General features: G+C 56.1%; 1 protein-coding gene across 1 annotated transcript; it reads right to left on the bottom strand.

Annotated features, from left to right (window-relative positions):
* Nucleotides 1-10,502: 10,502 nt before the first annotated feature.
* Nucleotides 10,503-11,048, bottom strand: NEUROG3 (neurogenin 3). The gene has a single exon (XM_071564061.1). It carries the CDS (start codon nt 11,046-11,048, stop codon nt 10,503-10,505), a length of 546 nt encoding a protein of 181 aa, XP_071420162.1.
* Between the last annotated feature and the right edge of the window lie 523 nt (nt 11,049-11,571).

Raw genomic sequence — 11,571 nt, 5'->3', positions numbered from 1 at the left:
GTGCATAAGTGGCTGAAGCACACTCATCTTACTGATCTCTTTTTTCAAGACCAGGAAGGCTTTAACCCTGCTCCTCTGGCCTGGAAGCTCTGCCATGGTGGGAATCCATCTCGGGTTGTTCTGATGGGTGTCACATGACTTGGCCCCAGAGAGCTGAGTCCCTTTGACAAGACTTCTTTTTTAACTTAAATTTTAAAGAAATCTTTATATGTGTGTGTGTGTGTGTGTGTGTATGTATATAAACATGTCAAGAATTGGGAAAACAATCTGGCTTCTAGAAATATGAAAATATTGAGCCAGTACCTGCCTGGCTGATGCCCATTCAAGGTGTCCTGGAGGTATGCTGGAGGAGCACAGGGCTCTGAGGGTAAAATGCCATAGGGCATTTTGGCTTTACTCCAAAAATAGCCTGTGGCAAAAACTCTGCTTCCCAACCCCACTTCCAGACTCGCCAAACTCTGTTTCCACTGGTGAGATTATCCTGGGAGGGGTTAGACCAACAGTAATCAAGAAGCCACAGGGTTCCTCCGTCTGTGTTTTACAGGGCTGACCTTGCCGGGGTGAAAAGTACAGCAGCCCCCTCCCCTCCCAGCTGCCTGGATTTTTAATTTGCTTTCTGCAAATCCCCGCTTCTGCAGCGATGCTGGGTCATCGCCGTGGCCTTACCGGGGCCAGCCGATTGGGAGCGACAGCGACAGAGGAGTTGGTGATGAGCAGCGAGCAGGAGCAGTGCCGGCGGCAGCGGGGACAGACACGCTGCCCTCCCTTGCCAAAGCCGCGAGGTGTCGAAAGAGAGGTGGCAAACACCACCAAGGGACCAGTGCAGACCACGCCAGGAGTGGCTTGTGCTATAAGAAATGCATATTTCCCCCCCCCCCCTCAGATGCCTCCACCAGGTTTCCCAGGCACCATTAGGAGAGCTCATTTCTGCCCCAGCCTGCTTGGGAATACTGCAAATGCAAAAACTGAGCAACTTGCCGATGTAATACATAACTGGCTTAAAGTAATGCTAAATAAGTAGCTCTAGAAACGTGAAGGGAGCTGCAAACTGTCTCGTTCGGTCCCTCCAGCGATGGGTCCAGATAGGACAGCCAAAGCCACGGCATGGCACGGACCTTCAGGCCAGGAAATGGTCTAAATCAGGCATCTTCCCTGCAGTATCCTGGGCTGCTTCCTGAGATATTGTTATTTTCCTTCGCCCTCTTGATGTATTGTCCTGTTAACGTATTCGGGGTTTCCCAGCGTGTGCCAAGAAACCTCTGGCTGTGACGCACCAGCCTGTGGTTGGGCGGCTCCTTCCTGCGGAATGTGGGAAGCGCAGCCCCCGCCAGGGCTCCCTAGGGTTCCCCCACTGTCTGGTCCAGGGAACCCAGTGCATTCATCTCTCACACCATCAGGGGGGGTGAAAAATGACAATATGAGGGAAAGAGGATGATGAGCAGTGTCTCTGTGACCCTGAGAATGGTACGGAGCCATCTGCAGAGCAGAGCCCGTTGTGCTGCTCCAAAATATAAACCCTCCCCTGTGTTTTTCTGGATTCGGCCAAATAAAGACAGAGAAGGGGGGAAAAAAATAAAAACAAGCCACACCTTTCCTCAGCCGGGTTCCCAGGCAATAAAAATATCTTGGAGCAGGAGTCCTGGCTTCACAGCTCGGCCAGTGACGGAATCATGTTATGAGCCAAGGCGGCGGGGAGCCGACCTGTATCACTTGGCTTTGCTTTCCCATAGGGTGGATTTTGAAAATCCCAGTTCCAAGACAGCATTGGCAAAAGCCATTTGAGTAAGGAAATTAATGGTCTTCCCTTCCCAATGTCCCCCAGTCCATCGCCTGCTTGCAGCACTAGTGAACCCCTGCAAAATCCCAAAGCTCTCTTGGGGATCCAACACCCAGGGGCACGTTTTTCCAAGCATCTCTCCTAATACGTATGTCAGCTGCAGAGAGGGGAGGAGAGAAAAGGAAAAAACCCATTTTGTGAGCATCCGTCTGTTTGCAGATCATTAATTCTCCCTAGGGAGTCCCAGAGCTCTTTCATCTGCTTTTTGCTAAGTTTAGGTCAGGGAGGTTTTCGGGTGCAAGTGTGGTTCAGGGAAAGGCAAAGTCGCTCTGGGCTGTTGCAGATCTCTGAGGAGGAATTTGGGCAGGCAACAGGAAAGTTCTTTCCCGGCTGGGAGGCATCCAATCAGGACAGAAACAATCCTGGCTGCTGGAGGCTTTTATAAAAGTAAGAATAGATGTTTACTCGCAGGAAAACGAGGAACGGAAAAAGTTATCAACACCATTGTTTGCTGTAAATAATTTCACCTTCTCTAGTCATGTGGGGCATAAAAAAAATCGCGCCCTTTATTATTAACATCACCTACCAGTGGCAGCTACGTGGCATCTACGTAGCTGGACTCACCCCTGGCCGGCCCTGAGGGCTCGGCTTGAGCCCACCCCACGGCAGAGCCCGTTTCCCATCACCTCTACATGTCTTTCTCATTCTCGGCACCTTGTGGCCAAGACAACCTGACCTGAGATCCGGTTTTCCAGACGAGCTGTCCCTCTGCGGTTGCATTTAGGGGCTGACAGCTCTTTAATTGCCGATTATGAAACACCCTGCCACAGCCTGGAGTACAAGAAACTTCTCAGTGCTCAGCTAAGAAACTGTCTCCAACACTTGCTGGCTGCAGCATCGCTTGCCTGGGGTCCCTCCCCCTGCCTGCAGTGGGGTTTGGGGGTTCACAACAAACTTAGGCAATTTCAGAGCAGCACAGGACCGAAAACGTTCCACAAAATACTGCTCTCTAGGCAGAAATTGTGGTCTGACCCTCTCTGCGACTTCCCTATGTTGCTGCCGGGGAGGAGTCCTTCCCGGTCTAACCATGGCTCGCTGCTTTTCCATCGGAACTTTGTGGAGGGCTCCTGCCTCTCCGGCTCTGACCCAGGGCCGCCTCCCCACTCCCCTTGCAGCCCCCTAAACCGATGGCTCCCTGGGAAAGGCAGCTCGCCCAAAGCTCGGCATCCTGGCCCGTGTCCGGCCAAGGCCAAGGGCGCAGGGTCCCAGCACCACCTCCTGGTAACGCGCCGCCATGCACGGCCCGCAAATCCCCCAGCAAGCTGTGGGGACCACCTGGAAAGAGAACGCGGGGGCCGCGCACACCCCAGCCTTTCACGTGTCTGGCCAAGCCTGGGCATCTTCCCCTCTCTCCGGCACCACGGCCGGCCCCGGAGCGGCTGCGGGCGCGGGACCCCCCGTTGCATCCCCCGGTGAGCGGCAGCTGCCTGCTGTGGGTGAATAGCGGCGCGACTCGCCCGAGAGGCGACCGAGTTTAATTGATGATGAATAGTCACCTCCCTGCAGCCCGTGACATTTTCATTGCGGGCTAACAAGGGGAGAAAAATCCAATTAGGTGACAAAGAGGGTCCCTAATCGGCCGCGCAGCCCGGCGCGGGGCAGCCAGGACAGCACAGCAGCCCACAAAAGAGCAGGGACAGAGCATGGGAAAACAAGAAAACCCTCCAAAAGATTCCCGTTGTGATATTGCAGGATGGTGAGTGCGCCCAAAGAATGTATTTATAGAGTTGCTATTTGCATCCCCAGGGTCCCATCCATAAGTCTTCTAGATCACCGAAATAAAGCACAAGTGCCCCAAAATGAGCAGGGGCATCTCCCAGACACAGAGTCCGAGGGCAGGGTAAGTAACCTGCAGCCAGGAGCATGCTGCCTCTCAAAGGACATAACAATAACATTGGCAGACTCCTCCCGTGGCACCCACCCACCACCCAATGTTCAACAGAACCCAGTTCCAGGAGCAGGTAAAGATGAACCACATCAGGATTCATTACCAGAGCAGCTTTTTCAAGCCATAAAAGATTTTGGATAACTTGGAGTTACAGTTTTTCCGCGACAGTGACTTTTTCATGGTTTTAATATGTGCAGCCTGCAGTACCATTTATCTCCAAGCCCTGGTGCCTGAAGTGGGGGGGATTGATGGTGGGATCCCCACATGTGCAAAACCCTCTCCTGACAAAATGCAGGGACGTTGGGGCATCACGGGATGCAGCAAGGGCATAGCAGTGCACTGGGAAAGGAGCGGGGGGCACGCACATAAATAACAGCTGGGGTTTAAAGGAAGGGTGATAAATGGGAATGCCGCACTCCTTCGGGAATTATTAACGGTGGGGGAGGCTGAAACCTTGGCTTTGCCCCAGGAGCGGGGCTGTGTGGAGAAAGCCGATGGGTGGGAGCAGGCAGGGGGAACAGATGGCTGGGGGAGGCCGGGGGTCCGGTCGGGAGCAGGGGCTTTTCACCAGCACAGCACGGGGAGCTGTGGTGGGGTACAGCAGCTGCATCTCCCACAGGACACAGCTGGGCTTCGTGGGGGGAAGGAACCCCTGTGCCCTCTCCTCCCTGGAGCCCCTCAGGTGGCTCCAGCCACAGCTCCAGGTGGCCACCGCTGAGTATTGACCCAGCGCTATCTCAACTCCCACCTTATCAGGGCAAGAGCCAGCTCTGGGCACCAGCACCTGCCCCATTAATCTTCCCCCTGTCCCGCAGGCATGAGGTCTCGGTGCCTGAAACAACCTGCCCGGAGAGGGAGCGGGAGAGCTTGGACCCAGCATCTGGGGATGATGGATTGGTACTTGGGAGGTTACAGTGCCTTTTTCTTCTTCTCTTCAGCTCCTGCCATCACCCCTGCCGTGGGTAGGGGATTGTGGGCAAGGCAGGTGCCTTTATACCTGGGCATATTCGTGGCATCTTTTCCCACTGAAATTTGAGTACTGAAGATTGATGATGTTGGTGCCCTGAGGAAGAGAGAAAATAAGCTCCACTTGCAAACACAGGGTGGGAAGGGAGGAGGAGATAATTTCCCTGCAATTTCTAGATGAAATAATGAGCAGAACCTGGGAGAGCAACCCACATTTCACCCACAGCTTTTAGGCTGAAGATGGAGATGTGATTCCCCATTCTGGGGCCAGTTCCAGGCAGAACTGCACAAAGTCCAGGCAAAATCACATCTGAGGCCCCAGAAGAGTGAGGTAAAGCCTCATAGCTCTGGCTTAAATGAAAACAAAAGGCAGCGATTCTTCATGGCTGCAGCTGCACAACTCTTGGCTGCAAGGGTTAAATGCGGTCAGAAACATCTGTGGGGGCCATTAAGCACAAAACCTCTGTGGGTCCATCAGGGAGGGAAGCCCCATGTGTTGACCAAGCAGAAGCCCCACGATGATGGGGGGACTGAGGTAGTTCTAAATGCCTCATTCCCTGCACCCTTCTATCTCCTGTGCCCCAGCAAACCCCACCATGGGGGTGCACCGAGCTTAGAGAGGCCAGAAAGCTCCCAGCAGAAAAAGTCACACCCCTGCTTGTCCTCCCATGTATTTTCTTAGGGACATTCCAGGTAAGAGAATAACCAGGGAAACGGGTCAATCCAAGCAAAGGCAACACTGAACTTTTGCCATAAAACCCACCCAAGGACACTGTCCAGGAATGAAGAAAGGTGCTGGGGATGTTATCACACACTTCTTTCTTCAGGAAGGAAGAGCATCATTAAATTGTCTAAGCTGGGAAGAGTCTAACTTGCTAGCCAAGGCCTTGGATTCAGAAGCAGATAGGACCTGCTCAGAGGTTAGTTAGCACAGTCTAGCCCAGTTCCAAATATTGATGCACATTGATTTGCCCTTTTGGTCTGCACTGCGAAGTCCTCGGCTCCAAAAGGGCTGAGTGCAGTGGGCTAGTCTTGTTGGAAAGCAGTGCTGTCCCGTCAGTCCTGTGCTGCAAAAGAGGAGAGGACGCTGTGGGCAGAGAGGCAATGCCAGTGGATGCTCCTCAGGGAGCTCACTGCTTGGTTGATGCTTTTGCCCCCTCCTTAAAAAGCCCCTTAAACCCTGGTGTTGTTTCCTTCGACACAGAAAGGCCCAATTCTTTCGGTGAGGGCACCACATAAACCCCAGGCGAGGTTTGAAGGTGGCTTGTGGGCACTGGGACCTGCTGCCATACCCTCTTCTGCCCTCCCCATCTAGTCAGTGCAGACGGGATGGAGTTTTCCCCTTCCTTACACAAACTTGGGATCTCCTTTCAGCCATTGCTTTTTCTTTTTTTTTTTTTTTTGTTGTATTGATTTTTAAAAGGGGGCACTGCAGCTTTAAAGAGCTTCCCAGACTTGCCTTTGTGACCGGAGGAGAGGGTGGGGTGGTGGCGGAGGTGGGGACCCAGAAGAATGAAATAAAGAGAAGTACAACAAAAAGAAGTTAAAAGTGTGAGTGACAAGTTTTCGGCAACAGGCTTCAGCCCCTGTGGGGTCGTTTGGGCGAAGAATGGCAACAAATGAACAAATGAGCTGGATTTTCATGCTTGGTGGACGGTGAATGAATAAGCATCTTTTAAAACCCTATCAGGAACTCTTTGGATTGTCATTATAGCTGGGAGGAGGTGGGGGAAGGCAGACTTTTGAAGGCTGATCATGTGAAAGAATCACGATTCTTCGCCTTTTCTCTGCCGGCAAGCACAGCTACACCGAAACGTGCGGACAGTGCAGCCACAGCCAGGCATCCTGCCATGGCCCAGGGCAGGAGCACTGCTGGGGGACACTGGGGTGCCCCAATGCCCTTTGGAAGAGGCCAGAGGGTCTGTTGTGCTTGGAGAAGCCCCCGCTGATTCCCGGTGGCGTGGAGGGGAAGACAGTGGTTGGAGGGCTCCTTCTCCGGGAAACCTGACTGCAATGTCAGAGGCAGACAATGTGAGAGGGCAGGAAGCAACTCACTTAAAGCCGTATTTAGAGCACAGAGTGGAGGCCTGAGGTCAAAGGAATTGCCCTGGGATTATGGGAATCACCTTCCTTTTCTTGCCAGCCTTCAGACACGAGGGAGCCAGCAAGGAGGAGGGGGATGAGCCTGTCGCTGAGGAAAGGACCTGGGTGTTTCCCCTTCGCTGGCCCTGACAATGAGCCTGGCCTCTCTGAGCCATGCAAATAATTTACAGCCTCTGTTTTCAACTGTTTGTTATCCTCGATCCCCCATTTTAACCTTGAGCAGAACAGACCATTAGTGAGGCAGACATGGGAAACTCCATGGCCAGAGTTTGCTGGATATGCCTACAGCTGGAGTTCAGCAGTAAAGCGCAGCCAGGGAGGAGAGAGAAAGGTCAGAAGGAGACAGGTATAAAGCCGCCTTATTCCTGCAATAAATTATTATATTACATATTAAAAAAACCCAATAGAATTGTAGAATTGTTTAGGTTGGAAAAGACTTTTAAGATCATCGAGTGAACCCGATGTTTTGATCATCTGTTTTTCTAAACAGCGACCTAAAACTGAGTATCACAAGCAGGAAAACACCAGCTTGTAGTGAAGGGGTCTCTGCTGGCTACAAAAATAAAATTTGAGTTCACCTGGTGTGGGATTTCAGCAACCAAACCCAGCAGGGCCCAGCCTAAGTTGGTTTTCAACCTGTTGCCTGCGAGGATGTGAGGGCACAAGCCTGTGCCTCTGAAATGGCCTTGGTCCCAGCAGCCACCTGTTTCTTCCACATCAAAAAGTCCGGAGGCCATTACAGCAGCCATGGTTATAAAAGCCAGGCAGTGGCTCCGGGACAGCCCCGTCAAGAGAAATGAGACCATCATGCACTAAACATAGAGAAAAGATAAATGGAAAAGGAGTCTTTCAGTCTTCATTATCAAGTTTCCATGGGTTTGCCAAAACCATAGCAACCAGTTCAAGCAATGATTAACCTAATAATGTGGAGGCAAAGAAAAAAAAAGTGCATTCAAGCCCCTAAAGAAGTCACTAGTTCTCTAGAGGTAGTAAATCCGCCTGCCCCCCCACATCCACCCCCAACATATAGACCCACGGCTGGAAGACAAGAAGTATCCTAAGTCTCCAGAGAAAAGAATCAGCAATGCAGTAAAACCCAATAAAGTGACCACTTTCTGAAAATACAGCTGTATAGACATCTCTGTGGACTTTAGTAATACCTGCTCCTCACTGAGCTCTCGTGCTCTTATTGCTCCTTTTCTTGCCCATATCGATCCTGAATTCTCTTTTGCAACTTTTTTGCAAAAACGCTACTTTTTCAGAGAGTGAGAGTGTTGTGATTCTCCTCAGTCCCACGGCACACGCAGATAGCGAGGGCAATGTGATACCTCCTATAGGGAGATATCAAAGCGGAGCGGGACTAGCAGGGAAAACATTAAATGATTTTATCACCCAAATAATGACAGTGTTTCGCCTGTGGCCACACACAGAGGCCTTGGAGCACTTTGCAGACTGTTAGAGTACGAAAACAATACACAATTCAGCCAGAAAGGGGGGGAAGGGGGAGGAATACTATTAGGTCTTTCATTCTGCCTATCTGATCTACGACACAGATAGATCACGTCCAGGACTATAACAGTACACACTGAGATAGGCACACACAGCCTTTTCCTAGTCCTCAACCTTGCCCCATGGCCTGTGTTTCTCCAGCAATGTGGGTATTGCTTCTCAATGCAGTGAATAGGCGAAGCAGGGGGGCTCTGCATGGACGGCCGGTCCCAGGAGGCAGCAGAAAGAGCAGATCCCCAAAAACATGAAGTAGAAAGTGAGATCTGCTCACCTTGCTTGTCAGCACTGGCACCCTGATGCCCTTGCTCCCTTCTCCCTGGTGTGTGGTGCACCTGCAGCTACTCTCCGTGGGACAGTTTGTTGACCGAGGCTGGATCAAGTGCACAAGTACAGGTCACTGCTTCTCCAAAATGCACCAAGCCCCATGTGTTTCCTGAGCTGCAAATTGTCTGGTTAGCACCAGGGCCATGCCCTTTCCCGCTGGACTGGGCAATATCCCCCAGAGCTCACCGGAATACACAGCACCCTACCACCAGCCTGCGCCCCAGCAGCTCCCAGGAGACACGCACCGGGAGGGGCTCTCCATCACGCCGTGCCAGGTAGGGCGGACGCCGAAGGCTGAGCCCCGTCGGGAGAGCACCGCGCCGAGCCCCCGGCCTGCCCCGCGCCCGTCGCTGCCTTCAGCACCATGGCCAGAGCCCGCGGCACCAGCGCGGGACGGGGTACCGGGGCCGCTGCGCGCATCGCTCCGCGCACCCACCACCTCCCAGCCCTCCCCACGCCGGTGGGTCTGCCCCCCTCCAGCCCAACTCCCGGGGAGCGGGAGAGCGCGGAGGAAGGGGAATGGGGAAAGGAGGGGGCGCCCCGCGGTTGCCCCCCCATCGGCGGGGCGGGGGATGGCGGAGCGGCTGGACAAGACCCCCGGCATGCCGTACCCGGTCAGGTTTCACTCTCACCTCTTTTGTTGTGGTGCGGGAGGGGGAGGTTGTCGTTGGAGGGGTGGTGTTGGGTGTTTGTGCGTGCGTCTTTGTTTCCAGTAACCAAATTTCTTTTGTTCTACAAATTGCCTCAATAGCGTCTCTTTGCCGCGGGCAAACGGGCTCAGCCGAGAACAATTAGCATCACAATGGGCTTTTGGCCTCGCGGGCCGCTTTGTCTAGCGGCGGCCGCCCCGCCGGGGCAGCGCGGAGAGGGGAGGCGGCCCGGCCGTAAATCTACCAGCTACAAATTGAGTCCCGGCAGGAGAGGGCCGGGAAGGGCTCACGAGATTCATAAGGCTTCTCTTCTCGCCGTGTCGTGGGAGGTAGTGCCTTTCCCACCTCCTGCGCTTTTAACCGGCCTGATGCTCCCCCCGCCCCCCTCTCCAGTCCCCCGCTCAGGGCTGAAGGTTCGGACTGCTGCCCTCCGACTCCCCGGCAGGATGTGGTCGGCCTGAGAAGACGCTGCCCCGGGCATCCGCATCGCTCCAGATGCTGGAGCTCTGCGCCCCGGGGACGTCCTCAAAATAGCCCCGCAGCCGAGCACACCTCACCTGGAGTCGGTGGGACGGGACCGGCCGCAGCCCTGTGAGAAAGGGCACCTGCAGAGACCGGTTTTAAATCCGCGCTGGCCCCGGACGGGCAAACGCCGGAGCGCGCACAGGCGCGGGGCCGCGCTGCGCATCTCTCCGTGGCCGCTCCTCCCCACTCGAGGGAACGACCCCACACCGACCACACTGCCCAGGGCCCCGAGAAAGCTCCCGCAGGACCGGCGCTGTCCTCTCCGTCGTGGGCTGCGCCCGATTTTGAAACTCCCGGAGACTCCTTGTTGTGATAAAAAACACGGCGCTGCACAGGTCTGACCGCGACACGCTTTATTTTCCTCTTCTTCAGAAAACCCGAAATGCAGCCGCGGCTACAGACAGCTGGACCACCGCTGTTAAAAATACTCTTATATACAAAATACATATTTGTTACGAAATATAATCAATAAATACCGATAGCGACAAATTAATATAATTTACCGTTAACGAGTACAAAACTGTGATTTGTTTTTATCCGCCCGCTCCCGCTGCGCTTTTCAGTCGAGCGGGACGGGACGGGACGGGACGGGGCGGGGGGAGCGGGGCCACCGCCGCCCCCAGGCGCGCAGCGCGGGGAGCCCCCGCCCCGCCGGCTCTTTGAAGGCCACAAGCAGGGGGACAGCGGTCGGGCGGCGGGCTCAGAGGAAGGCGGGGAAGGCGACGGGGCCGCGGCGCAGGGCAGCGGGCGGCGGGGCGGCAGAGCACGGCGAGTCCCAGGGCCCGGGGGACACGGCGGCGGAGGGTGGTGGCGGCGGCGGGGGCGGCTCGGGCAGGCTCTGCTCGGCCAGGCGGAGGCTCTGCGTGAGCGCCCAGATGTAGTTGTGGGCGAAGCGGAGCGTCTCGATCTTGGTGAGCTTGGCGTCGTCGGGGAAGGTGGGCAGGACGCTGCGGAGCGCGTCCAGGGCGGAGTTGAGGTGGTGCATGCGGTTCCTCTCCCGGTCGTTGGCCTTCATGCGCCGGCTCCTCTTCTGCTTGCTGAGCAGCCCCTCGTTCCGCACCTTGCCACGGCCCCGCCGCGTCTTCCCCTTCCTGCGGACCGCCGCCTCCCGCGGGGCCAGGGCGGTGCGGGCCGGCGAGGCGTCCCGGCTGCCGGCGGAGCCCCCGCCAGCCGCCGGAGAGGGGTCCTCGGCGCCGCCGAAATACGGCTGCCCTTCATCGGGCGAGCGGTCGCTCTGCGGGGCCATCCTGGAAACCAAACCCGCGTGGGCAGGCCCGGGAAAGCCCTCTCCCCTGCGGCTGTGCCTGCTGAGCCCGGGCGAGGCTGCGGGAACAGGAGAGCGGCTCTGGCTGCGCGCCCCGCGCCGCTCCCCCCTCCCTGCGGTCCCTCGAGTGCGGGCAGGAGAGGCTGCGCCGCCGGCACACGACTGCCGTTAAGCCCCTATATATAGGGCCGGCGGACAATGGGGATTTCCCGTCCGGGCGGCGTGTGCGCCCCCCCGCCCGCACCCACCCCTTGGCACGCTTTTATCTTATCAGCCCGACGGGAGCGTGCCGGGCCCGGCACCGCCCGCCGCCCCGGCCCCGCCACGCGAGACCCCGCCGGCTCCCACGCCGCGTGGTGCCGCGCCGGGACCCTCCGCCCCTGCCCGCCCCCTCCCCTCCCGCGCCGGCCTTCACCCGCCAGCCCTCCCTCCCCTGGGACGGGCCCCCCGGACCGAGCCGCCGAGCCCCCACAGGGGGCTGCACCACGGCCGGGGCGGCCGCACG

Source organism: Pithys albifrons, chromosome 9, assembly GCF_047495875.1.
Source record: "Pithys albifrons albifrons isolate INPA30051 chromosome 9, PitAlb_v1, whole genome shotgun sequence".
NCBI classification, from domain to species: domain Eukaryota; kingdom Metazoa; phylum Chordata; class Aves; order Passeriformes; family Thamnophilidae; genus Pithys; species Pithys albifrons.
This window is presented reverse-complemented; position numbering and strand designations above follow the sequence as displayed.

Coding starts and splice junctions, on each gene's coding strand:
- NEUROG3 (XM_071564061.1), bottom strand. CDS start 11,048: ATGGCCCCGCAGAGCGACCGCTCGCCCGATGAAGGGCAGCCGTATTTC.